The 27,231-nt window shown below is 55.0% G+C and overlaps 1 protein-coding gene across 17 annotated transcripts in view; it reads right to left on the bottom strand.

Annotated features, from left to right (window-relative positions):
* The window catches only part of DYSF (dysferlin), a 236,488-nt gene that overhangs the window by 105,778 nt on the left and 103,479 nt on the right, over window positions 1-27,231 (bottom strand). For all 17 annotated transcript variants that reach the window (XM_017877594.1, XM_017877596.1, XM_017877598.1 and 14 more), the window contains 8 exons: window positions 22,020-22,212; window positions 19,756-19,911; window positions 15,860-15,991; window positions 15,604-15,770; window positions 14,331-14,445; window positions 13,931-14,036; window positions 13,524-13,666; window positions 10,237-10,410 (listed from right to left, as the gene is read on the bottom strand). In XM_017877594.1, the coding sequence (XP_017733083.1) occupies window positions 10,237-10,410; window positions 13,524-13,666; window positions 13,931-14,036; window positions 14,331-14,445; window positions 15,604-15,770; window positions 15,860-15,991; window positions 19,756-19,911; window positions 22,020-22,212 (1,186 nt within the window). The remainder of the gene's footprint in view (window positions 1-10,236; window positions 10,411-13,523; window positions 13,667-13,930; window positions 14,037-14,330; window positions 14,446-15,603; window positions 15,771-15,859; window positions 15,992-19,755; window positions 19,912-22,019; window positions 22,213-27,231) is intronic.

Here is a 27,231-nt window from a genome sequence, read left to right as displayed (position 1 = left end):
CCTAAGCCACATGTGCAGCAGCCAGGCCTAAGGTCCCAGGGCAAAGGACAGGAAAGGTGCGTCAGACAGCACCTCCTACCTTCAGGAAGCTCAGAGTCAGGTCTGATGTTACTATGGAAAAAGGGATTAATGTGGACTCACTTACACCCCAGGATGAGGCCATCTGTGGGGTAGGATGGAATGTGGTGGGCCTTTGGAAGCCCCTTCAGGAAGGCTTCCCGGAGGAGGGGAAGGAGGGTGCCGGAACTGGGAGAGCAGCAGCAGCACGCTGGGGCTTAGAGGAAAGGCTTGGCCAAGTGGGCAAGGCCGGGACAGAGAGGGCTGGTTTCCCTCCGCTCCTACTCTGAGTCCCGTTCAGAGCCAGGCTGCAGGAGAGGCTGATGCTCTGTTTTCTGCCCACCCACCCTTCACCCCCACTTGCATACACACACTCTTGCCCAGCCCCAGGGCCAGGCCCAGGGCATTGGGTTTCCCACAGTCACATTCCTGCCTCAATAGCTCATGCCACCGCGACTCCCAGGCTGGGGCTGGCAGCCACGCGGTCTGTGGCCACGCACTCCATCTTGGGCTAGCTGTGTAAGGGATCTTGCTGCTCGTCCAGGGGACTGGGCAGCCTCCAACCCGCTGCTGCCCAGCTGGAAGCCACGGCTCCCTGGAGGAGCCTGAGCATAGGAATATGAGGAACTCTCTGCCTCCCAGAGCGTAGAGCTCCCCCAGGGGTCCCCAGAGCCAATGGCCAGACTCACCTGAGTCTGCCAAGGACTGACATCCAAGGACCACAGCCGGGAGGAGATGGGCAGGTTCTGGGGAAACACAGCCTACCAAGGGGACTCCTCAACCCACCTAAATCGGATCAATATGAAGATTGAGCCCACCAGCATGTCTGAGGTTCCTTCTGCACCAGCGGGTGTCTGGCCCTCTGTCTGCAGACCCGCTGTTTGCTATGGTGCCTTGCTCTAAACAGGGCCTAAAGTTCTGGCTCAGGATCTATAAAGTGCAGACAGTAAGGCGACAGAAAGGCCAGAGCGGGGTGGACACAGCAACAAGTCACAGGCTAAGCAGTGCAGCTTCCTGGGGCTGAGCAGGCAGGGGAAAGCCCCACAGTGGCCAGACAGGAAACATCTCAGGGGCCACCCGGGAGGCCACAGAGACCTTCCCTGCCCCAGCAGAGTCAAACAGATGGGTGTGGACCAGCTAGAGGCTGGCTACCCCCTTCACTTTATGGGAAGGGCTCAACTCCTACACAGGATGGGCCCGAAGAGCACCCATGGCAGGGCTTTTGGAAGGGGCACCACTGTTGGGGCCATCCCCATCTCTTATGTAAAAGGATCAGGGGCCCTGAGAGCAGCAGGTGCTGGAGTGAGTGGGTGTGGTTCATGAGAGCAGATTATATTTTCAGGAATTCTGCAAGCCAGTTGTTAAACACAGCCATTAGTAAAAATTAAATCACATACATTTACCACTAAAGAAACTATATTTGAAAACCCAAGGTGGTAAATACTTGAAATTATTCTAATTCCTTTTTTTTTTTTTTTTTTTTTTTTTGAGATGGAGTCTTGCTCTGTTACACAGGCTGGAGTGCAGTGGTGCAATCATAGCTCACTGCAGCCTTAACCTCCCTGGGTTCAAGCAATCCTCCCACCTCAGCCTCCCAAAGTGCTGAGATTACAGGTGTGAGCCACCATGCCTGGCCCATTCTAATACTTGTACTACCTTTTCCTGTTATCTCTGCTCCTGAGGCTGCTTCCATCTCATGTATCTGCGATGGAAATATTACATATATGTGTGCTACTGCCCGTCTCTTCCCAGCTCCGTGTTCAGTGGTGCTACATTGCTAGCTCGAAATTGCTCATAGCTGGAACATCTACACCATGGAAATCAGCAAATGCTGCAAACCAGAGCTGGGGATTGTTTTGTTTTGTTTTGGAGACCTGGTTGTTAAACATTGACCAGCACAGTTCCAGGGTGACCTTCCAGGTCTTCACCATCTTCACTCTTCACTATGGGCTTTGCTGGGACGTCCAAATGCCAACATGATGATGTAGTGTAGACTGCTACAAACCCTGCACAACCCAACCATTATCCATAAAATTTTTCACAATATTCATGGGAGGAAACACAGCTAAACAATTATGACTTGGCTTCTCGGTTGCCTCAGTTTGCTTATGTGTAAAATGGGAGTGCTGATAGACCCTGTCTCCTAGAATTATTGGAAGGGTTAAATGAGATATTATGTGGACAGGGCAGAAGGCAATGGCTGGCCCCTGGTACACGCCCTAGAACCGAGGTTGACAGACCTTGTCTATAAAGGGCCAAGTGCTGACTACTTTTGACTTTGTGGGCCATAGAGTCTCTGCTGCAACTGTTCAGCTGCTGTTGTAACACAAAAGCAGCCACAGGCACTACGTAGGTGAATGAGTACCAGCTGTGTGCCAATAAAGCCTTTTTTTTTTTTTTGAGACGGATTCTCCCTCTGTCTCCCAAGCTGGGGTGCAATGGCATGATCACAGTTCACTGCAACCTCCACCTCCCAAGTTCAAGCAGTTCTCCTGCCTCAGCCTCCTGAATAATTTTTGTGTTTTTAGCAGAGATGGGGTTTCACCATACTGGCCAAGCTGGTCTCAAACTCCTGACCTCAGGTCATCTGCCTGCCTTGGCCTCCCAAAGTGCTGGGATTACAGGTGTGAGCCACCGGCCAATAAAGACTTATTTACAAAAGCAGGCAGAGGGCCAGATTTGGCCTGTGGGGCATAGTTTGCTGACCCCTGCTGCATAAGAGGAGGTTATTATTTTTGTTGTGTTTTTAGCATTCCCACCTGATAAGCAAGAAAACTGAGACCCAGAGAGGTTAAGGTCTTCCCTGGGACTACACAGCAAATTAGCTGGCAGAACCAGGGTTCCCGTGCCCACTCTTAAGGCTCTTCCCAGGCTCCTACTATCCCATCAGAACTCAAAGCACCTGAGCAGCGTTCTGGAGCTACAGACGGTTGGATGCCAAGTCAGGGCTGTGGGGAACCCAGAGCCCACTTCATTTCCCTGGCTGCTCCAGCCTCAGCTTGCAGGGAAACCCCACACAGGCCAGGAGCCTAGGCCAAAGGAGGGGAACCCTTTAAAAGACAGAATGGAACGCAGGAACACACAGACTCCCTTTCTAATCAGGGCTGATTGCAACCGTAAGTGGAATAGCAGGCGAGAGTGCAACCCCATTTAATTTACAGCTGGAGCCAGGGCTTGGAAGCAGCTGCTAAACTCCTTGCAAAACTACTGGCTGGCCCCTGGGGAGCGGAGGGTGGAATCAGGAAACCTGGAGAATCCACGATGCCACGTGTGGGCTGGCACGAGCATGTATGCGTGTGTGTTTGTCCTTCTAGGGTTTCCATGTCTCCACATGTGGACGTTGCAGAGAACACTGGAGCAGGTTTCATCCCCTGCCAGGGTGCCCTGGTAATTAGGACAACTCTATGGCCCAGTTTGCCTGGAATGGTCCTACTTACGCCTGTTTTTCCAGCATGATTATTAATCGTGTCCCAGACTGGACAGTAAATTATACGGTCACTCTAGCAATGACAGATGAAGACCCTCATACATGTACAATGAGCTGCATGGGGGACACACAACACATGCCCCCGACTGTAACACACTCTGCAGCCATGAATCTGGGCACTGGCATTTTGCCTGAGGCACATGGACAAGCAGTTGAATCCTCCAGACCTTGGGGTTCAAATCTTGAGCGAGACAGACGCAGGGTCCACACATTTAGAGTTACCCAAATTGTCCCCTACTGTGGGGCAGTAGGAAGAGCAGCGAGGCTTCTGCTTGAGAGGGGATCCAGCCCTCAAGCTGCCCATGCTAGCATGATGCCAGGTATAGAACAGGTGCTCAGCATGAATATTCAAGAAACAGTCCAGAGATCCATAGAGCTGCCTTCTAACACCCCAGCCCCAGACCCAGCCATAGGCCTTGTTTCCTAATGAGGTAAACCCCTCGTACCTCCCAGGGCCTGCCCTTGCTCACGGTGCCAGCTCTGGGAACCAAGCCTGGGTCCCCTGCCCACAGCATGGCTTCCTTTCAGGCACAGAGCTGTCCCTCCCTCCCCATCCATATCTGACCTCCTTTTCAGCCAGCTCAAATCCCAGATTACTTCTCTCTGGAACCAGCCTTTCCCTGACCCACTTCCCTGCACTTCTGACTCCCAACTGGCCTTGCCTCACCAGCCCAGGCTTGAGCCGCCTGTCTCCAAGGGTCCTCTCTACTGCAGTCGGGACACTGGCCTCCACCAACCCTCTGGAGGTTTCCCAGGATGGAGGCTGGGGGGCCAGGTCCTCTCTAGCTGCCCAACTGCCCCAGGACTGCCAAGCTGCCTGGCTATCAGGTGAGGAGAAGGCCGCCCAGGACAGAGGTGTCTAGCCAGCAGCATTCAATCCTCCCACCTGGGACTCTACCACAAAGGGACTCCATGGAGTAGGAGGGACATGGTACCCTCATGGAAGTGGGGGAATGAAAGCGCCAGATGGGGGTTTCGCTGCTGGTCAGGAGACACCTGGAGAGAGGGGCAGACCACTGCCCAGACCTTGGTTCTAGCACTGACTCGTGCTGTGCTGCTGGACATCCCTACTCAGGCCTCTGCTTTTTCCAGGGCGACTTTAGGGCTCGGAGTTGTTGCAGAGCAGCACTGTCCAGCAGACCTTCCCGCAGTGATCAAACCATCAGTGGCTGCACCGGCCAATGTGGTAGCCGGCCACTTGGCAGGTGAGGCTACTGAGCACTGGAAATGTGACCTGACTGGGGAGTCGAATTTACTTATTCTGATTTACTTTAACTGTAAATTTAACTAGCCACCCACGGCTAGTGGCTGCTGTGTTGGAGAGTGCAGCTCCAGAGCCTCAGTCTCCCTAACTATAAAATGGGGCTAATAATAGAATCCAGTCTTCTGGGGTCACTATGAGATGATGCATATAAAGCCTGGTTTTTAGCACATGGTAAAATCAATATTAATAATGCTTATCCACTATGGGGTCCTGGATCCCCTGGAGCATTGGATAAAACCATGGCTCTTACACCAGATCATACATGCGTGTGTGCACATGCACAACTTTGCATCCAATATCAAGATGCTCCTACATCTCCCAAGGCAGGTCAGGCACGCCTTTAGAAAATGAAAGTTTCTTCCAGCAGCAAAAATCTCCAAGATTCTAAGCACACGTTGCCGACATTTCTGTCCCTCCCCTCCCTGCCAGGCCCAGGCATCTCAGAGAACCCTTCCCAACACTCAGGGCCAAGCACAGAGGCAGGGCTTGGAAAAATCCTCGATCATGGAGGGCAGGCCCAGGGCAAGAGCAACAGGATGGATTCTATGAGCTCATCCCAGCAGCCGTCAACAGAGTTCCCAGAGAGGCCGGTGGCGTCAGGAGGGGGTGACTGGGTGGGAGGCGGCGGTGGTGGCTGCTGTGGCCACAAGGGGTGTGGGGTGGAGAGAGAGGCTGGATGGAACGCGCTATAATAGCGGCTTTGTGCTCTGCTTCCCAGCTCCCTGGGAACGCCAGGAAGATTATGAAACCCGGTGTCTTTGGAAATGCCAGGATATTAGCTGGAAAAAGAATAATACGAAAATAAAATAATGCTCGGGATGGAGACAGCAGACGATTAGCAGACGGAGCCAGGGCCTCCCGCTCCGTGGAGGGAGCCAGGCTTGGCCCCGGCAGAAAGTTTCAGGGAAAGGCTGCCCGTGCTAATGAGCAGACAGGGCCTGCCTTCCAACAAGACGTCTTCCAGAGGGGAGCTGGCAGGCAAGGCCCAGCCCACTGGTGGACGTGTGGGTCAGGGAAAAGGTGGCAGGAAGCAAGGGGGCACCACAGACCTGGTCCTGAACTGTCAGATTACCAGCAAGGCTACCTGGCTTCCACCCATGGTCCTTCCCCAGCCCCTCCTAGGCCTGGCTCCCAACATCCTTCTTCAAGAAGCCTCCCCTCATTAGACACTGCCACTCTGGAATGATTCTTATTCTACCTCCAACACTTCAAAGACGCAGATTCTAGAGGTTTATTTGCACTCACATGTGAACATCTCTCTTCTTGATCAGACAAGAGTTCCCCATGAGCCAGGCCTCCACCAGCAGATCAGGAGATCATTAGAAGTAAAGACCACGTTTCCCCCACCAAGCAGCAGGGAGAGCATGTCATCTTGCCATACCTCCCTCTCCAGGACCCTGGCCACACACCTCCTAGCAGGAATGCACATGCTCTGCCTCTCTCAGAAGGGCACCCAAGTGGGGGGCCAATGGGAACCCCATCTTGATGAGGCACTTTGTACTTCACATCTGTGCTACTCCAAGATGGCCCCTGGACCGGCGGCATCAGCATCACGTGGAGGCTTGTTAGACACAGAGACTCTTGGGGCCCACCAGACCCTGAATCAAGAGTCTGCATTTTAACAATATCCCCAGACAGTGCCTACTTTTGCTAAGTCTGAGAAGCACTTCACAACATGCATCGTCATTAATCCTTACAATGGCCCTGGGATTCAGTTACTTGCGCGAGTGGGGTAACAGAGTTGCTAATGGCATGAGTGACCTGTCCACAGCTAGTAAGCAGGGAAAGCAGAATTCGAGCCACAGAGGCCTCACGCATCCCACCAATGAATCACCAGGCATCAGGGACCCGTGGGCAAAGAACAGCTCTCAGGACAGAAGCCGGGTCCTAGCACCCAGAAAATCCAACCACCTTCCCCAGGATGCAGGGAGGACCTTAGCTCAAATGCTGTGCTGGGGCATCAGGACATCCCAGGACAAAGATAGCAGCTCGGCAGCGGGAGCCCAAACCATTCTGGGTCCTGGCAGGAAGATAGAAAGGAGACTGTCGAGGGGGAGTGGGAGGGTGAAAGAGAAAGTGTGTGTGTGTGTGCATGTGATTGTGTATGTGTTCGTGTGAGTGTGTAAGAGAGTGTATGTCAGAATGTGTGTGTGTATGTGTTGGTGTGTATGAGTGTGTAGAGAGTGTGTTGGTGTGTGTGAGGGTGTGTGTGTGATTGTGTACATTAGTGTGAGAGAGTGGGGGGTGCATGAGAGTGGGTGTGTGTTGGTATGTATGGGAGTGTGTGGAGCGGGTGTGTTGGTGTGTGTGAGGGTATGTGAGAGTGTGATTGTGTGTGTGTTAGTATCGGTGTTAGTGTGTGGGGGTGTTGTATGAGTGTGTATGTGTGCGTTAGTGTGTGTGTTGGTGTGTATGAATGTGTGGAGAGAGTGTGTGTTGGTGTGTGTGTTGGTGTAAGAGAGTGTGTGTGTTGGTGTGTATGAGTGTGTATTGGTGTGTATGAGTGTGTGGCGAGAGAGTGTGTGTTGGTGTGTGTGCTGATGTGTATGAATGTGTGGAGAGAGAGTGTGTGTTGGTGTGTGTGCTGGTGTGTAAGACAGTGTGTGAGTGTGTGTCACTCAGGTATAGAGTCTTCCAGACAGTCAAGTGGGCCTGTGGCCCTGTACAAATGCCAGACACACCTAAACCTTCCAAAACTCTCTGCTCCTCCAGCTGCAGGTCTGTGGGATCCGCCCTCTGAAGCCATTGCCTCCCTCTCTGGTTCTTTCCGCCAGCCAAGCTGTCCCAGGACTCAGGGCTTTGCCACATTGGTCTCTTCCATGTATCACAGGCAAGTCACAGGTGAATTACAATCCATCACCCGCCTATGGCTGCTGACTTCACGCCTGGTTTCAGCGATCCCTCAGGACAGTCTCTTCCATGAGAAGAATACACAGATCGGTCTCTCTGCTTCTGGAAAGTGCCCCCCTCATTCTCCCAGGCGCTGAGCCATGAAAGCTTGGCCTGGGTCCCCCAGCCTTGTCACTTTCTTCCTCCAGGCCCTAGCCAGCCCGAGGGCCCATCCACGCTTTGTCCACGTGTCTCCAGTCACCTCTACCCCACTCCCAGCCCCCTCGGCTCCCCGCTCCAGCCTTCCTGCCCTGGGCCGCCTGGCAGGCAGCCATCAGCTCTGTCTCCCTCACACAGCACTTCACCGTGTGTGTCAGCCTTGCCAGGGCCAACCGTGAACTCATCACAGCCTGCCCCACCCCGCCCTGCGGCCTGGCAGCCACAGGGGCCCCACTGTCCACCTCTGACCCCTCCCTCCCCAAACCCTGCAGTCCCACCTCCCTCCACCTCAGCCCCACGGCCTCACGCCAGGTGGTCACCTCTCCTGGAGCTCTACCCAAGACTCCTGAGGCTTCCTGATGGGAGGCTCTGCCTCCCAAACATCCTCTATGGCTGCTCGACTGATGGTCCTAAAGCCCAGCTCTGACTAGAGAACTCCTCTTGTCAATAACTAACACTGGCTCCCTACTGCTCTGGTCACCGTCTAGACCATCTGGAGCTCTTTGCCCAACACTGCTTTGGTTTTTGTTTTTTGTTTTTCTTTTCAGAAGCTCCTTTCCCCAATCTGGTGGCGCTATCAATCACAGAGAAGGGGCATGGCCCATGCCAGCCAATCAGAATGCTCCATCCCTCACCCAGGTGCAGGGGCTGGCGGGGCACCACCAGGCAGAGCCGGTCAGTCATGCCCCAGACTTCACTGACATTACTGAGAAAGCAGCACTCGGGGGTCTCCAGCTGCAAGGAAAACAGAGTGTGGCGCTGTGGGCTGGGCTACTTTATCCAGCAGGACTCTGCTGACTGGAGGGACGGTGCTGGCCTTTCGTCACCAGCAACATCTTTGCTACCACACAGAGATAGCCCATGTGAGACAAGGCCAAGACGGGGTACGAGTCCTGGGGACAGTGTGTGAACCTGTTTCCTGCCAGGCCTAATGCCTGCTTCGCCTCTTGGGTTCTTCCCAGCTCTGTGAGCCCACAAACCCCTTTTCTCCTCAGCTCCTTCAGGTGGAGCTCTGGCTGATGGAAACAGTTCCTGATTACACAGGGTGCCTTCCTGGCCTTCTCAGACCTGGCCCTGACTCTGAGGCCTGCCAAGGTCTTTATACCCCACCCCTCAGCTAGAGCCACAGGACCATCACCAGCCCCTGCCCAGTGTCCAGGCCAGGCCCTTTCTGACTCAAAGCAGAGGGGGCCACAGAACACCAGCCCCATCCCAGGAGGCTCCCCAACTGCTCTGACCTCGGCAGCAGCTCCATCCTGTCCTGCCCCACCCTGGCCGGAAGACTGGTCCACAGCCCAGAGCCAAGAGTTCCGCTACCTCCCCTCAGCCTCCCCTTGACCTGGCCCCAGAACAAAGGAGGGGCTCTCTCCAAAGCCTATGGCAGGCTCCTCTGACGTCCTCAGGCCCCCGGAGAGCTTCCTCTCCTATACCGCCACTGCTGGGCCTTGCCCACCATCAAGGCCTGAGACTGACAGAGCCTCCCCAGCCTGCCCACTCACTCTCAGGGCCACTGCTGGCTTCACCTCCCTGCCGGTGCCCAGCCCGACAGATCCTGAGCCTCCCCACAGCACTCCTCAAGCCTTCAAAGTCAGGCTGTCCTACAGATAGGTGCCCAGCCTGATCCAATCACACAGCTGGCTCCACATAGACACCCTCACATCCCATGGGACCCGCTTTCTAGGGCCCAAGCCCAAACCCCCAATGAGGTGCCAGTCCTGGGTGGATTTCAGAGGAAGCGGCTCCTTCCCCAGCAGAGTGGGGACTGGCTGTGTACCAGTACCGAGTGCTCGTTCAGACTGTCCCTGAGGCACCTGCTCCTCTCTTTTGGGGAGCCCATCACCCAGGTCCTGGAGAACCTTGAGCCTACCCTAGTTCCACTGGCTACAGAAAGTGCACCCTGGGCAGGAAAGCCATCCTGGGGCTCAGCTGCTGAGGCACACCTCTTCCCCAAAATTGCTGGGGATGCCCAAGAGATGGTCTCTGCCTCAAGAGGATGCACATGCAACCAAGGACACTCTGGGGCCACAAGACCTCTCTCACTCCTCCCATGGGCCTCCTCGCCCATCTTCATGCCAGCCAGCCAGGCACAGGTCAGCCAGATGACCAAGGCCATCTTCCCCTCTGCTTTCATCTTGACACATCAAAGTAGTAGCAGCAAGTGTTTCAGTGCCAAGGAAGCTTTTTCATTTTAGGAGAACACCCAGACTGGGGCTGCTTTCCCCACATGCCACCCCACAGATACTGACGCCAGGATGACCAGCCAGTGTTCCATCTGAAAGTCCTAACCTGGGGTCCCTGTGCCTCTCCCATGTCAGCCCGAACAGCCCTGGGTAACCAAGATCCACCCCACCCGACCCAGGACAAGCGCAGCCCCACGTACCAGTGCCCCCTCGAGGGCAAACACAGCTGCAGGCCCCGTCTTCTCCAGGGGCTCCATGCGGCGGCGCCAGCGGCGGCGGCGGAAGGCGTCTGTCTTGCGGTACTCGAGATGGAACTTCCAGCCAAAAAGAGAGGCGTACTCCCAGCCCTCGCCCTCCGCCTCCGCCTGCCTATGCTGCACAAGAGAAGGGGCAGACTCAGAGGCCAGTGGGAAGGCTGGGGGAGTCCTGTGCTCAGCTCTACCTTTGCCTTCCTGTCCTCCATGACAACTCCCCACCAGCTCCCACACCAGCACCCTCCAGGTGGGAAAACCTGGGAGGGCCACCTAGAGGAGAGGGGCTTTCTGCAGCCACAGGAACCTCGGGTTGGAAAATCAGGAGGGGAGAGGAGGCTCCGTGGGCTGCGGGGAGAACCGAACAGCCAGAAAGGGAAGGTAGACTGACGCAGTGATGAAAACACTGGGCTTTTGACGTGCTTATTTGTTTGAATTCTGGGCGGATTTCATGAATCCAACATTTTCTTGTCATTTCCTTTTTCATCTTCACATCCTGTAGTGGGTCTGCAGCTCACAGGTAAAAGAAAGAACCTATTTCCCAACCACAGCCAATTTCTCCCCAGGGGCCTAGACCCAACTCAGCGGTGGAGGCACCCCCTGTACCTCATTCACGGGGTCCCTTTCCCAGGCCTGAAGGAAGTCCTGGGAACCCCCTTGCCACTCAGTTTCTGGGAGAGAGTGATCTGGCACTGTCATCAGACACCACCTCAGGTCTGGGCCAGAAGCACAGTGACAAGGGCTAGTCCTGGAGGCCAGCTGTGCCCCTCTCCAGGAAGGATGCTGGCTGTGGGGTGGCGGGCAAGGCACATGAGCCTGGGCAGGCTTTGCCTCTGTCTGCTAGATGCCCCTTCAGGGAGAAAGTTGAATCTGTCTGGTCCACAGAACCAGGAACAGCTGGTTGTCCAAAAGCCTTGCCCCTCCCTGGACCCAGCAACAGTCCTCTCTAGGTTCTCTGCCCCCAAGGAGAAAGAAAGGAACCTGAGTCATGCCACAGGCTACTCCTGAACTAAGGGAAGTCTGGTTCTTCAGCCAGAATTCAAATGTGCATTTAGAAAGGAAGATCATAGACCAAGAAGGTTCAGGGGAGGCAGGCACAGAGGCTGTGCAGCGCACAGGCCCCTGTGTGACCCCAGAGCAAGTGCACATGCTTGCGTGCGCTCATCCATGTGCACGATGGGCCTGACAGTGTCCTATGGCATTTGTGCTCAACTGTGGGCATGTGTGCTTGCATTGCATGAATGCCAATGGGGCCCGCCCCAGCCCCTTCACCAGCCAGTGTACACGTGTGGCACACCCATCCCCAGCTGCCATCAGCATCGACACTCCCAGCTCCCAGAAGTCACCTGCTCCAGGGAACCCCCATGCTAAAGGAAATCCCCTCACTGAAGAAATAGGTATGTGCTCCAGCTCACCCCAGCAACCCCAAGCTTAGACAAATGACTAAGAGGATACAAAGCCCAGCCCTGCCTCCGGGTGAAGATTCTGTGGTGTTCCAAGTTGTGCACCTCCCCAGGCCACAGCTCAGGCCGCAGCTGACCTGCCTGAAGCTGCATCCTTGCTCCTCACACTCCCGAAGGCACTGCCCCAATAACGTGCAGCCAAATCCATGTCTTAGCCTCTGCCTCCAGGAAACCCAGCCTAAGACACAGTCCGTGGGTGTCTTTCCATCTTCCAGGTCAGTGTGTGAACTTTGCATGTGATCTCCTGTAATCATGGGCATCTGAGTGTGTCTGTCTATAAGCAGCTGTGTGTGTGCTGGGTGTGATCTGTGAGTGTGTTGGGTGTGATCTGTGCTGGGTGTGAACTGTGGGTGTGCTGGGTGTGATTTCTGTGTGCTGGGTGTGATCTGTGGGTGTGCTAGGTGTGATCTGTGCATGTACTGGGTGTGATCTCTGGGTGTGATCTGTGCTGGGTGTGATCTGTGCATGTACTGGGTGTGATCTATGGATGTGCTGGGTGTGATCTGTGCTGGGTGTGGTGGGTGTGATCTGTGTGTGCTGGGTGTGAACTGTGTGTGTGATGAGTGTGATCTGTGTGTGCTGGGTGTGATCTGTGGGTGTGCTGGGTATGATTGTGTGTGCTGGGTGTGATCTGTGCATGTGCTGGATGTGATCCGTGGATGTGCTAGATGTAATCTGTGTGTGCTGGGTGTGATCTGTGGTATGCTAGATGTAATCTGTGTCTGCTAGGTGTGATCTGTGCATGTGCTGAGTGTGATCTGTAGGTGTGATAGGTGTAATCTGTGTGTGCTGGGTGTGATCTGTGGGTGTGCTGGGTGTGATCCATACTGGGTGTGATCTGTGGGTGTGCTGGGCGTGATCTGTGTGTGCTGGGTGTGAACTGTGTGTTTGCTGAGTGTGATCTGGGTGGGATCTGTGGGTGTGCTAGGTGTAATCTGTGTATGTGCTGGGTGTGATTGTGTGTGCTGGGTGTGATCTGTGCATGTGCTGGCTGTGATCTGTAGGTGTGATAGGTGTAATCTGTGTGTGCTGGGTGTGATCTGTGGGTGTGCTAGGTATAATCTGTGTGTGCTGGGTGTGATCTGTGGGTGTGCTGGGTGTGATCCATACTGGGTGTGATCTGTGGGTGTGCTGGGTGTGATCTGTGGGTGTGCTACGTGTAATCTGTGTGTGCTGGGTATGAACTGTGGGTGGGCTGGGTGTGAATTGTGGGTATGTGTGTTGGGTGTAATCTGGGTGTGCTGGGTATGAACTGTGGGTGTGCTGGGTGTGATCTGTGGGTGTGCTAGGTGTAATCTGTGTGTGCTGGGTATGAACTGTGGGTGTACTGGGTGTGATCTGTGGGTGTGCTGTGTGTGATCTGTGGGTGTGTTGGGTGTGATCTGGGTGTGCTGGGTGTGAACTGTGGGTGTGCTGGGTGTGATCTGTGTGTGCTGGGTGTGATCTTTGGGTGTGCTGGGTGTAATCTGTGCATGCGCTGGGTGTGATCTGCGGGGCCAGGTGTGATCTGTGTGCTGGGTGTGATCTGTGTGTGCTGAGTGTGATCTGTGGGTGTGCCGGGTGTGATCTGTGTGCTGGGTGTGATCTGTGTGTATGCTGGATGTGATCTTTGGGTGTGCCTGGTGTGATCTGTGAGCACCTCCAGTGAGTACCAGGTGTCTGTGCATACCATGTGCACACATGCATGTGTCTGTGTGCATGCAGGTCTGCACCTGTGCCTGCTGGTCACCTGTGACCAGGGGCCTCACTCCCACCCACCATCTGCTGGCTCACCCTCTTCAGCGCTTCCATCTGGCTGAGATCCCTCCTGCGCAGGCGCACCCAGCGCCGCCGTCGGTGTGTGTAGTACATCTTCTCAACAGGGACCCAGTGCTTCGGCTTCCGGTCCGGGGGTATGGTGATGCTATACTCCCAGCCTGGGGGAGGGGGAACCCGTCACTCATTGCTTGGCAGTTCCCCATCTCTCCTGGGACCACTCTGAATTTGGGGCATGGTCACAGACTCTTGAGTGGCCACTGACTCTCGGTCCTAATTTGTAGCTTGGAGTGGGGGTGCCTTCAAGAAGTGTCCCGGGGTGGGTGAAATAGCCCAGTGAAGGGCCCTAGCATTCAGCTGTCCCCACCAGCATGGCTTGAGAGCTTGCCGGGGATGGGGCTCGCCAGGCTCCACATGCTGCCCACCTTGCTCATCGACAGCCCGGTTGAGGTCTGTGGACCATTCCTCATCTTCCCACTTCCAGCCCAGTGGGCACTCAATGTCATCTTTGGGAAGCACCTTCTCCCCATTCTAAGGACAAAACCAAACAGGCAAGCAATGAGAGGAGACAGACAGATGTGAGCAGGGAGGCAGAAAAGATACAACTTGACAACATACGTCCTCGAAGTCCCAGATAGAAGGGCAGAGACCCAGAGTCAGTGTCCTGCCACCACTGCACCCCACACTTTCCCTCTAGAAACCAAAGCATGAAGGCTCCGAAGGTAGGAGGGGGCAAGGAGGAACATGCCCCAGCCTCCCCTGAGCCCCAGGTGCCTCCAGAGACCAAATGTCTAGACCCCACCTGCCCCTGAGCGCCTGGTTTACCACATCAGTGTAGTTGTCACTCATGTAGATCCACTGGCCTCCGGGAAGCCGGGTCTGGTTCTCAAACACCTCCTCCACAAAGCTCAGGTGACCGGCGTCCATGTCATGGAGCAGGCTGTGGAGGAGGGCTGGTCAGAGTCTCTGCTGGAGAGGCCCCCATCCATCCACCACCTCCTGGAGAGCACCCCTGCCCGTGTCAGCCTCACCCCAACCAACAATGAGAGACATGGGGGTGGGGAGGCAAGGGTGCAAGAGACCAAGGCAGAGAGTGAAAAGGAGACCTAGGGACACCCTGAGATAATCAGGGACAAAAGAGCACATCACCCAAGATAAAGAGAAAAGGAGGCCAACTGAAGACAGTAAAAGGAGGATGGGCAGTCGAGACTTGATGGATAGTTGTAAAAATATAAAGTGTTACCAAGTTGTACTCATAAGATTTGAGTGCTTGACTGTATAACATATTATACTTCAATGTTTTTAAGTAAAAAAAATTAAACACCATAGAGTTGAATGCCAACCAAACAGGAAAAGGAGAGGAGAGAGAGGCAAAGGCAGCAATAGACATGGAGACGGACCACATAGATCTGAGAGGGACTGAGAGAGAAAGGACCACTCAGGGGATGTGTGAGCAGTCCAGACATGAGAAGGGTTCATGTGCAGAGGAGGTGATGGGCTTGTCCTGGGTGTCTTGGAGGATGGGGCCACACCCAATGGACACCACACAGAATGGAGGCTTAAGAATAAAGGCCTGGCCAGGCATGGTGACTCAAGCCTGTAACCCCAGGACTTTGGGAGGTTGAGGAGGGAGGATCACTTGAGCCCAGGAGTTCAAGACCAATCTGGACAACATAGTGAGACCCTGTCTCTACAAAAAAATTAAAAATTAGCCAGGCACAATGGCGCACGCCTGTGGTCCCAGCTACTCAGAAGGCAGAAGCAGGAGGATCACCTGAGGCCAGAAGGCTGAGGCTGCAATGAGCTGTGATCATGCTACTGCACTCCAGCCTCCAGACAGAGCAAGACTCTGTCTCAAAAAAAAAAAAAAATTTTATTTAATGAAAAGAATAAAGGACTGTCTGACCATCCAAGACCTTCTGGAAAGGACTGCTGCCTGGCGAGCCTCAGTGCTGGGAAAGTTCAGTGAAGTTCCTATGACCAGCGCAGGAGCAAGCAGAGGGATCAGCAGAGCCCCAGCCTGCCTCCAAAAGGAGGGTGCAGTCCATAGTGGGCAGCCTGGCCTGGCTCTCCCCAGTCCTCCCCGCCCACGACTCACGTCTTCTCTGGACACACGAACCAATCTCCAGCCCAGGTCCAGCCGGCCGAGGGGCGGAAGCTCTCCTTGGGTAGCTTGATCTTGCCGGTGACGTCAGAAAACTTGGGGTAGGTGAGGCCCGTTGTGCCCCAGTTCCCGACCAGGGCCAACTTGGTCTGGTTCTCATACTGGAGGGCCAGGAAGAATGAGACGTGAACAGGGGGCCCAGGCAGCTCCAGGGAGTGGGAGGCAGAGGTGGGGGCTGGCAGGCACTCACGGTTTCAGCAAAGACAGACAGCTTCCCCTCAGCAAACTGGTTGAACTCCTTCTCATCCACAGAGAGCCCAAACCACAGCTTGACCCGTATCTGCACTGGCATCCGGGCCCCAGGCACCTTCTCCATCGGATACTGGGTACCAGAGAAGGACAGAAACCCACAGTCCCCTTCAGGATCCAGATGTCCCAACGAGAGCCTGAGGAGGAGTCCTCCAGGGCTGGGTAGACCAGCCTGACACCCTCACTGGGCATGTCCCCTGTGGAAGCGCTTACCAGCATTGCATGGAAGGGGAGCATACAATTGAGAAATGCCCACCCCACCCCCCATCCCTCACCAAGATTCCTCGCCATCAAAGGCAAAGGCTACATCATTCCCTTCTAGGAGCACTCTGCAGAGAGGAACCATGTCTAGCCAGAATCTCTCCTCTCCCTTTCTCCCACCACATCCTCACTTCCAGTTTCTTCTGGAACAGTGCTTGCCAATGGAACTTTCTATGATGAAAATGGTTTATATCTTCACCATCCAATATGGCAGTCACTAGCCCCATGTAGCTACTGAGCACTTGAAATGTGGCCAGTATGACTGGGGAGGTAAAGTTTTCGTTTCATTTACTTTTAATTAATGCAAATTTAAATAGCCATCTGTGGCTACCATATTGGACAGCACAGTTCTAAAACTTGTCTCTAAAGGAGATATAATGATACAGATCTGGAAGGAGAAGAAATTAAAGCCTCCCCCTTCAAGTTTAGTATTGTATTTCTTTGGTTAGTGTATCATCTAATATCCCTACCCTTTCAAGTGATTATCAGCATGTCAACCACTGTTCACTGGTCTTCAACTGCTTTTTATCCTGAAACTTTCAGAAGCTCTGCCAAATGGGATAACCACAACAACCCAACATGAAACAGAAATTATTCTCCACAATTACTTCACCATTTGATTGAAACCCAAGGTCAGACATGGCCTGAGGAGCAGAAGCTCCTGCTCTTAAAATTCACATTGTCCCCTAGAGGAGGCAACACATTAAGTACCCAGGCCTAGTGTCATGAGCTCAAAGCAGTATATCCTCTGGGGCAGGGAGCCGCGTGAGCAAAGGGGTGGGTTCAGAAAAAGAAAGGGCGGCTGAGGTAAGGCATCCCACGCTGCTCAGGGAGGCCTGGATCCCTGGAGGGAGAGCCCAGGGCAGGTAGGACGCTCAGGAAGGGGCAGAGGACATGCCAAGGCCGGGACCACCTCATACTTCCCTCCTGCAAACACAGCCCCGCTTCTTTTGATTCATCTTCAATGAAGCCTGGAGGAGCCCCTGAGTCCACGTGTCATGGCCCGGGGAAACCTCTCCATGGCTGTTCGCTTAGGCTGTCCTCTCCCCCGGGTGGTTAACTGCCTTTACCCTCCAAACCACCAGCCCCAGGGAGATGGCAGGAATGCCTGACCCCACTTCCCCATCCACCCCCGGCTCTCTCCCCTGTCCTCCCCCAGACGGGGCCAGCCTGCTGGACCCAAAATAGCAACAGCAAATAAAGAAATGTCTAGTTTGGGGCTCCTCTCTCTCCCTGCTGGTGCTCATTTTTTCCAACTTTGGTTTAAGTTCAGAAACACCAGTGTTTTCTTGGTCTCTGCTTGCTGCCAACATTTTTGTAGAGCTTGCTCAGGAGCTACTGGCGGGGCTCATAAACTCAGTGGGGAAGACTTCGAGAAACAATTCTATATCTTTTTTTGTGTGTGTGCTTGAAACCAGGGAAAATGTTTCAGTGTGCATTTCCCTGAGGCTACATGGCCAAGAGGTCAGAACCTGGAGCTCGTCCCCTCCCAGCGAGTCCACCAAGCACAATTCAGTGGCACCCCCACTGCTCTCACAGCCAGCCTTCCCGACAGCGCTGCTCAGATGCAGCCACTCCTTGACTGCTTTTCCTATTTGCCCTACCAGGCCAGGAACCGGCTTAGGAGGTAGATTCTCAGAGGTTAGGCTCTGACAAGCACAGGAGGTTAGAATCTAATGGGAAACATGCCCCAGGTGGCACGTGAGCAGGTGGATGGGGGCAGCCTACTGCCCAACACACATACACACACAGACATCCTTACTCACACAACTGTGTGCAGACATCTACTATCCCTGGCCTTCAGCTGGCCTCTAGTCATGGCACGCATAGAGAAGGGGAGCTCCCCAAAAGGAAAAGGGGAGAGGTGGGGAGAGAAACTAACATCCATTGATCACTTATTTCCAGCAAGTCCCATCACCTGTGTTACCTAACTCAATCCTCAAAACCTGTAAAATGGGCAGCCCCACCCACCCTCATTTTACAGATGATAAGACAGCAGGCAATTCAGAGAAGTTAAGCAACCTGCCCAAGGCCACACAGAGCTCCAGTCAACCCTGGCATCCTCTGTGCTACTGAAACCTATCCTCTCCGCACCCCCCAGGGGACAACAAGATGACTGGCCAATATACAAATGCATCTCGGCATCACTCAGGGGGCTCTGCTCCCGGGTTCGGGTTCGAGGCTAAAGTAAGTCAACAATGACTTCCTGGAAGAGGGGAGGAGGGAGGAGAGATGTGGGGAGGGGGAAGGTCGAGCACGGAGGGGTTTTAGGGAAGTGAACTAGGCTGGATGAAGACCCGGTGGCTTAGGTCGAGGAGGCCTTGAGTGCTAGCAGAGCTATTCAGGGCAAATGAAAAGAGATAAGGAGGGCTGGCGCAGTGGCTCACGACTGTAATCCCAGCACTTTGGGAGGTTGAAGCAGGCGGATCACCTGAGGTCAGGAGTTCGAGACCAGCCTGACCAACAGGGTGAAACCCCCATCTCTACTAAAAATACAAAAAAAAAAAAAAAAAAAAGAGCTGAGTGGGGTGGCGAACGCCTATAATCCCAGCTACTCGGGAGGCTGAGGGAGGAGAATCTCTTAAACCTGAGAAGCAGAGGCGGCAGTGAGTGGAGATCACACCACTGCACTCCAGCCTGGGCAACAGAGTGAGATTCCATCTCAAAAAAAAAAAAAAAAAAAAAAAAAGAGGTAAGGAGCAGGCCTGCTTCTCAGGGCCACTCCTCCCCAAGCAGGGGCAGCCTCACTGACAGCCCTTCAAGAAGGGCCCTCCCTTGAGCCTGGGCAGCCATCATGCAGGGAAGGATCTCCCACATTATGTCCTGCACGCCAGGCCACACCAGGACCACAGCAGCCTTGGCTGTATGTCTGCACATGAGCCTAGAGAGGAGCACAGATGGGCTCTCCCCAAGCACCTGTTCACCTCCCAGTCACCCATCCCCAAAGCTGGTGACTCCCCTGGAAAGGAGGAAGAGAGAGCAGGGATGGGTGTTGGAATAGGAGAAAGGGCAGGAGAGGTGGGGGCTGGTGAGACCAGGGGACACAATTACATGCTCCCAGCTCTCCAGGGGGTCTAGCTTGTGGTGTGCCTGTCCCAAACCCCAGATACCAGCCTTACCAGCAGAGGGACCTGAGCCTCAAAGTGACTCCAGCTCCAGTCCAGGGCACTACACTCAAAGTGACTGGGTGTAGAAGCCAGGTCATGCAAGGCCTGCTAGTGCCTGGGAGCTGAGGACTGAGGCCTCCCTATAAAGGCCTCCCTGCCTGGAAGAACAAACACAGCCCCAGGGGTCAGCCCTCTGACATGACCTGAACCACAGACTTCACCTCATTCACTCCCAGCGCCAGTGATTCCAGCTCAAACCTACTAGTCCTACACCAGGTGCAGGGGCCTGGGGACTTTGGGGGAGACCAAGGAAAAGGAAAGTTGTTTTACCCAAAGACCTCCTCTCCTTCCAAGACCACAGCCTAAGAACTAAGACAGGTCAAGAACAGGAGAGGGAAGCAGAAGAGGTGGGAGAAAGGCCTTGTGTTGGGAAAAATATGATCATGATTTGGGAAAAAAGAAAACTCACTTTCAGAAAGATTGTCTGCAACTTCCCACAATTCTTGCCACAGTAGTTGGCACCCCGCCGGGAGAAGAGGACTTGGTGGGCGGGCACCCGCTGGTATGCCACACGCTTGTCTCCCTGCAGCATCCAGATGATGATATCCGGCAGGCTGTTCTGGGGCTGAAGAGAGGGCGGTGGTCAGGGTAGGGATGGTGACACACCAGGCCCATGCCCCACAGCCACACCGTGAGCTGACCTCTGACTCAGAGGCCACAGAGGCCTCTCCTCTCCCAGCTTCCATCCCACATGCTGCCCACCCTGGCCTTCCCCCAGACCTCCCAGGGCTGGCTAGTGTCTGGCTTGAGTGGCAGTAAGCCCCCAGAGGACAGAGCCTAAGGCGGCCCCCAGCTCACATGAGAAGCCTGCCAAGGTTACTGAGCTGAGTACATCCTTCTGGGAAGAGACACTCCTGCCTGGACCTCAGACCTTACATTCTTAGGTCCTCGCTACCAGGTAGACATTCCCAGGGGCAAACATCAGAGAAAAAGATTTGACCAGGGAGGTAACATTACGCCTAGGACACCGCTCACCTTCCTCAGTCCCGAAAGTGGGAACAGATCCATGGAAGGTATGCCTTTCCCAGAGGACACATATCCTCCTCCCCTAGCAGCAGGATTCCCATGGCCTGAAGACACTGGACTCTGAAAATGGTGACTAGTCCGGAATGAAACTGCGAGGCCCCTAAGCCCCTCCAGCATGATTGACAACTGCTCCCAGCTGCACACTCTGGAGAGCAGGCTGATTGGGTAAGGGTCCATTTGCTTCCAAGGATGGTGAGCAAAGTGAGCCCAAGTGGGGCCAGGTCTCCACCCACGGCTCCTGCTGAGCTGATGCTCCTGCAGCACAGGTGAAGCATGCCCATGCATCACTTCACTGAACCCCAAGAGCGAGCCCAGGAGGCAAGACAGGCAGCCCCATTTGACAGGTGAGGAAATTCAGGCTTCGAAAGCTTAGGAACCAATGCAGGTTTTTCTGACTCCAAATATGCGTTCCTAGCCACTATACCAGGAGTTCTCAAAGTGTGGCGCCCACAGCAGCAGCAGCTTCTGGGAACTTGTTAGAAATGCCTATTTTCAGGCTCTGCCCCAGTTCCATGGGGGCCAGGAACTTGAGGGGTGGGCCTTAACCTGCTTTTCACAAGCCCTCCAAGGGATTTTGATGCACATGCAAGTTTGAGAAGGGTTCTCTCCACGGCGCCCTTACAGTGACAGCGCGACCTTAACCCCTTCCAGTCATATCACAATTGATGCTTAGAGTTCAGGGCTCAGTCTGGGCTGAGATTACAGAGAGCAGCCCGTGACCAGCCTGAGGGGTTGTTCTGCTGCCACTGTGAGGGGTTGGTCCACAGCTGAGCAACACAGTGTCCACCAGGGAACCAGCCTGTGCCTATAGGCCCTGCTGACTCTAGGGACCCACATCCCTTCCTGAGCAGCCTCCCTCTCCCCTTCCACAGCTTCCTCCAGTAGCCCCTCTCCTGGCCCTGCCCTTCTCACACTCCTGGGGAGAGCCCCTACCTCCTCCCTGGGAGTCCCACATGACTCTGGTCAGAGCAGGCAGCAGCGATCTCTGCCCACCACTTGTGAGCAGACCCTTCTCATTCCAGACAAATCCCTGACCTGCCTGTTTGCCAGGGAACCGGGTGGGTGCATCTGGCCACACAGACCTCAGGGGGAGGGTCTGCAGGTGGGGAAAGAGTTCCCCAAAGACAAACTAGAGCCGGTCCTCTCTGATCAGATACAGCAAAGCTCCGAGTTACTGAAAATGTAGCCTTCTTGCCCCTGGGGCTCAGAGGCATCCAGGGCAACAGGAAACAGAGGGTCCAGGCAGGGGAGGTTGTTGGCCAGGTGCAGACAAGCACTGGCTGGCAGGAAGAAGGAGTCGGGAACCTGGGGAAGCAGGCCCTGGCACTGAACCTAGAACCAGGCACCTGGATTCTGGTTCCAGCTCTGTCTCTGACATACTTTGGCAAGCAGAGGACATTTATTAGTTGCCTATTATGTGCCAGGTTCTGTGCCAGGCCCCATAACACCCAGTATCCCACCACACCCTCTCTCTTCCTTCTGCAAATTGGTCCATTGAGGTTGAGAGAGGTTAAGTCACCTGCCCAAAGTCACCCAGCAATGGAACCAGGGTGGGTAATAATCCAGACATTTCCCTTGAGCCTGCCAGTTCTGATGTTCCAGGCAGCAGGAGAGCAGAAGAAGAAAGGTACCCGCAGGCTTAATTACCTCCTCAGCAAGGGCACGCAGACGCAGGAGCCAGTCCTCAGCCTGATCCAGAGCAGCAGGGAGCTCACTGTGGCCAAGCTTCAGGGTCAGGGCAGCCTCCGTGATTTGGCTCAGGTGACGGGTGCGCAGCCGGTACAGGTACTCGTCCAGGTGGGTGGCAGAGGGTATCTCATGGATATCACCCAGAGGCTGGCTGTGAGGGACAGACAGATGGAATGTGCCTGATGAGCCCAGGGCTCCCCCAGGTCCAGGCATGCACATGTGTTGGTGTTCTCACAGGAGGCCTCACCCTCTCCGCCTGCCTGCTGGGTGCCTTCTCCAGCCGGCTCCACAAGCACAGCCATCTCTGTGTGATGTGCTCCATCCTCACCTCCTCCAGGAAGCCTTCCTCACCCATGTCAGCCTACACACCTCCTGATGTGGAGCCCCCAGCCCCCAATTCCAGGACTGCCAGTTTGGAATCTGTCCTCAACTCCAGTCTGGTGAGTTCTTTTCCATATATGTTCCCCTCTGCCCCACTGACTACAGGCTCTCAGAGGGCCCAGGGGGTCCTGCTCCTGCCCCCTGGATCCTCCTAGAGTAGAGGCCCCAGCGCTGAGTGCCCTGCACTCAAACAAGCCCGCTCTGTGCTGTGTGTCCGCATTCTTCAAGGAAGAAATTTAGGAACCCCTGAAAAGCCACTGCAGGCACTGCGGGGAGGCCAGCAGCTCAGATGTATCCACCTGAGGTGGGGTGGGGAGCCACGACAGAACCCTTCCCAGAACCCTCTGCTTTGGGAAGCCTTTGGAGAGGAGGTGGGGGGTACACGCAATGCCAGAAACACAGCCCTGAGCCCTGAGAGGTAGGAGGTCAGGTTTAAGCTCAATCCTGTTTAGAGGCAAAGAACTCTGACCTCCCCCATCCCACAGACGCGCCCTAAAAGTCCTTCATATGGCTCCTCCTCGCCATTCCAAGCCCAGTGGTCGGTACCCACACAAGAGCCATGCAGAAATGCGGCGGGGTGGTCTGTGCACTCCCTAACCAAGCGGGACCCCTCTCCATTTTCCCTGATTGAGGGTATGGGGCTGCCCTGCCCCACCCCACCCCTTGACTCCCAAACAGGACATCAGTCAAACCCGCTCCACCAGGTCTGCTCCCACCACTTGCAGCCCCCCCACCTCCCCTCCCCGCAGCGTCTGACTCCCGGCTCCCGGCTGATTTATTTTTCTGCCAATTTCCCCGAGCTATGCAGAACCAATTACCGCCGGAGCGCAGCGGCACCGCCGCCGCCAGATACACCACTCTGGCAGGCCCTCGGCGCACTACATTTTTCCTGTTATTTTTTTTAATTGAATTTTTAGGGTGGGGGGAGCAGTACGCAAACTCCATCTCGGGAAACTTAAGCCCCGGGGCCTGTCTCAGGTCACGTACTGCACACCCTGTAGTAATATAATATTTACTGCCCCGAGGGTGCCGCGGATGGGCTGCCCCAGGCCGCTCCTCGGTGGTGGAGCGGCATGCTCCGTGGGTAGCGGGGCGGGGGTGGGGGGGCCTGGGCCGGAGCCCTGGGCTGGGGCCTGCCTGGGAACCAGGCCTGAGTGGGCCTGAGGGCGGGGGCAGGCGGGTCTGGAGAGGGATAGGGAGAGCCCAGCCAACCAGGGTGATTTATGCGCCCAGCCTGGGTCGGGAGCCGGGAGGGGCTGCAGTACAGACCACCAAAGGGAGATTTTCATGGAGGCCACAGCCCAGCCAAGACTCCCCAAGAAACATTTAGGACCTGTGAGTGCCACTAACAAGCTGTCTCCATGCTGTCTCGGCTCTTTCCCTCCTCAGGAAAGCCCAAGGCAGGGGGTACGGAAAGAAGGGGAGACCAGGAAGAGAAGGCTGATGGAGCTCCACCCAGCCCTAAGCAAAGCCAGGGGCCCCGCCAACGCCGGGCTGGCTTGGAAATTGCAGGTAGGCCCAGCACAGGGCTCAGCAGGCTGAGAGCAGAGTGGGCTGGGCTGCTCCCAAGGTCCCTGCTTGCCTCTGCGGGGCCGGGTGGATACCTGTACCCTGGGCAGTGTCCAGCCTGAAAGATGAACTGGCCTCGGGGCATTCATTTAAATCCTTGTGAGCAACAGCTCTCCCCTGGGCCTGGGCTGGATGCTGCATCCAGAGATGAGACCTGGCCCTGCTCTCAGGGAGCCCACAGAAGAACGATGCAAACAGATCCCTGCCTGAGCAGCCTCAGAGTCAGGAGCCCTTCCTGGAGGAAGTGGCTTTGAGCTGCACCTGGCAGGGCCAGCGGGAGTCAGTAAGGCCCAAAAGAGCAGGAAGGGCATCCTGGCTGATGGAGCAGCATATGCACAAGTGCAAAGACACAGAGGCAAGAGGGAGCCTGTAGGGGTGGGGACGCTAAAGGGCCAAGACAAACCAACGCAGAGCTTCAGAAGTGCGCGGGGCTCCATGAGGCAGCGTGGTGGGCGACAGAAAAGGCCTGTCCACCAGGATGGAGGAGGGGGGGGGCTTTTCATGGATGCAGCGGGCAGCCACTACAGGGCTGACGTGGAGCAGGCGTGACACAGCTTGAAGGACGATTGGGGATACTGAAAGGAGGGATTGGGAGGAGGAAGGAAGGAAGGAAGGACATGGGTGAGGCAGAGCCACCAGGACTGGGGCAGAGAAAAGAGGAGGCGAGCAGTCAGAGCTGGCTCAGGTTTCCAGCATGGGTTCTGGGGAGCCAGGAAAAGACAGTGCCGGGAGGTGATGAAACCTGTCTGCAACATGTGTAGCCCCAGACGCAGCACGGAGGTGCTGGCGGGACATCCACGTGGACATGTCCAGCACGTTGTGTTCATAGGTGTAGAGATCAGAGGAGAGGGCTGGGCTGGAGGAACAGAGTGGACACCACCGGCCCTGGGGAAGGGGGAGGCTCCCGGAAGATGAGCCGGGAAAAGGACTGAGATGGAATGAGGAACACCGATGCTGGAGAAGTGGGCCAGGCTGGCTGGAGAAAGGGTGAGCTGCTGTGGTCAGCTGTGGGCCTGAGTTTGCTCAAGGCCCCCATGCCCGGCTGCTCTGCATGTCGGTTGTGATGGTGCTCAGCATTGGAGTGGGAGGTGGAGGAAGCCCTCTTGCTGAGGTGCGGGGCACTAGTGGCCTCAGGTGGAGCTGAGCGAATTGCTCCTGCTGCCTGGAATTCCTCTCCTAGAGAGCCATTATGCATTCCCAAGAGGAGGGGAACCCAGCTCTCCTCCCAAGCTCCTGAGCTGGAACAAGCATCCCTGCTGGGAGGCCCAGCCACTCGTCCAACCCCAAGAGAGTGACTCAAAGGGGTCAGAAGTGTTTTTAGGCAGATCCTCCAAGAGCAGAGCCCTGCAGAGGTCACTGAGGGCAGCCAAGGACTCAGGGCCCAAGGGTCTCAGATGTCCCAAGCCCCTCAGACCTGCCAAGCTACAAACAACACGGGGGTCATGTGCAGGGCCACAGGTAGAACCCAGAATCCTGGCCCACCCACCTCACCCAAAGTGGTGCCAACGTGGCACCATGAATCATCGTGCAGGTGGGGCCTGGGGCCCTGGGGATGCCCTGGGGAGCTCACCCAGTGGCTGCAGCCACCCCAGGCTGACCGTGCCCGTATGCGCCCCTCCAACCCCACTCTATCCTCCCACCTCCAGATCACAGGCCAGCTTCCTCACAGACGCCTCAACACAGCCTGTCCTGAATGCCTCACCTCCCCCTCAACTGGCTCCTCCTCCTGCTGACCCTCTCACAGCATGGCCCCCATGCCCACCTAGCCACCCTGGCCAGGACCAGGGGATCATTCTGAACCTTCCTGTGGCTCCCACATTCACCCCATCAAGTTCTGTCCATTACAGAGCAGCACTGCAAGGGGGTTCTGCCACTCAATAGCTGTGTGAATCTGGGCAAGTTAATCAACCTTCCTCTCTGTGCCTCAGTTTCCTATCTGTAAAACAAGGGTCATTTACTTTTTTTTTTTTTTTTTTTTTGAGACAGAGTCTTGTTCTGTCACCCAGTCTGGAGTGTAGGACCGTGATCTCAGCTCACTGCAACATCCACCTCCTGGGTTCAAGCAATTCTCCTGCCTCAGTCTCCCAAGTAGCTGGGATTACAGGCATCTGCCACCACACATGGCTAATTTTTGTATTTTTAGTAGAGTAGGCTGGTCTTGAACTCCTGACCTCAAGTGATCTGTCCGCCTCAGTCTCCCAAAGTGCTGGGATTACAGCTGTGAGCCTCCACACCCAGCCTACTTTCTACTTCATAAGATTTCATGGTTGGTTAATAGCAGAGACCCTCGGGGCCACCCAATTGGGCAACAGCCTCTCCTGCCACATCCCCCATCCAGGAGGCAGCAGGCGTTTCAGGCTTCTATACCTTTGCCTTGGCAGTCCCCTCTCCAAAGGCTAACTCCTGCTCCTCCCTCAAAGTCCACCACAGGCATCCCCTTCTCCAGGAAGCTTCCCTGAATTCAGTTAGTGGGAATGAGATGCACCTGCTTGGAGCGCCTAACGTGCACACCTCTAACTTCCCAACAGACTTTACCTCCTCTGCCCATTTTTTGCATCCAACCATCCCTGGAGGGCTGAAGTTGTACCTTTGTCAGTATGCTCTAGGTGTCTGGCACTGAGCCTGCCAGGCTTCAGGAAGGCTGGGGGAAATGGGTGAATGGCCTGTCTGGAATTCCACTGCTGGGCCGGGAGCATTTCTCTGGGGTAGTATTTTGATAAAGATATACTTCCTAACTGAACCACAAATGATAGAAGGGATGCTGCATCAGTGGCCATGGTTATCAATTAATTCTCTGATGCGTTCAGCAGGGCTGTACAGCCATGCTGAGGGAGGGGTGATGAGGCGTATAGGGGGCATAGAATACATTTGTGTATATTCACACATTTGCATATATTAACCCCGGGGAGAGGAGAGGGGCAACTATTTAAGTCCATTTAACAGCTGAGAAAACTAAAGTCCAGAGAAGAGAAGCTTCCCAAAGTCACAAAGTCAGATAAAGAGACCAGGAGCTAAGTCTCCTGACATTTCTTCTTCTGAGCAATAATTATAGCTACCATTTATTAAATCTTTCCCAAGAGCCGGGCACTTTGTTTAGAAGATATTATAAAGTAATTATTCTTCATGCCAGGTTGAAGTTGAGAAAACCGAGGGTCAGAACCCACGGGTGGCTCCCCAAAACCACATGGCAGTGGAGGAGATGTGAGATGCACCCCTCTGC

The sequence above is a fragment of the Rhinopithecus bieti genome, unplaced genomic scaffold (assembly GCF_001698545.2).
Source record: "Rhinopithecus bieti isolate Rb0 unplaced genomic scaffold, ASM169854v2 scaffold_10706, whole genome shotgun sequence".
Classification (NCBI taxonomy): Eukaryota; Metazoa; Chordata; class Mammalia; order Primates; family Cercopithecidae; genus Rhinopithecus; species Rhinopithecus bieti.
Note: the sequence above shows the minus strand (reverse complement) of the source record. Positions and strands in the feature narration are given on the sequence as shown.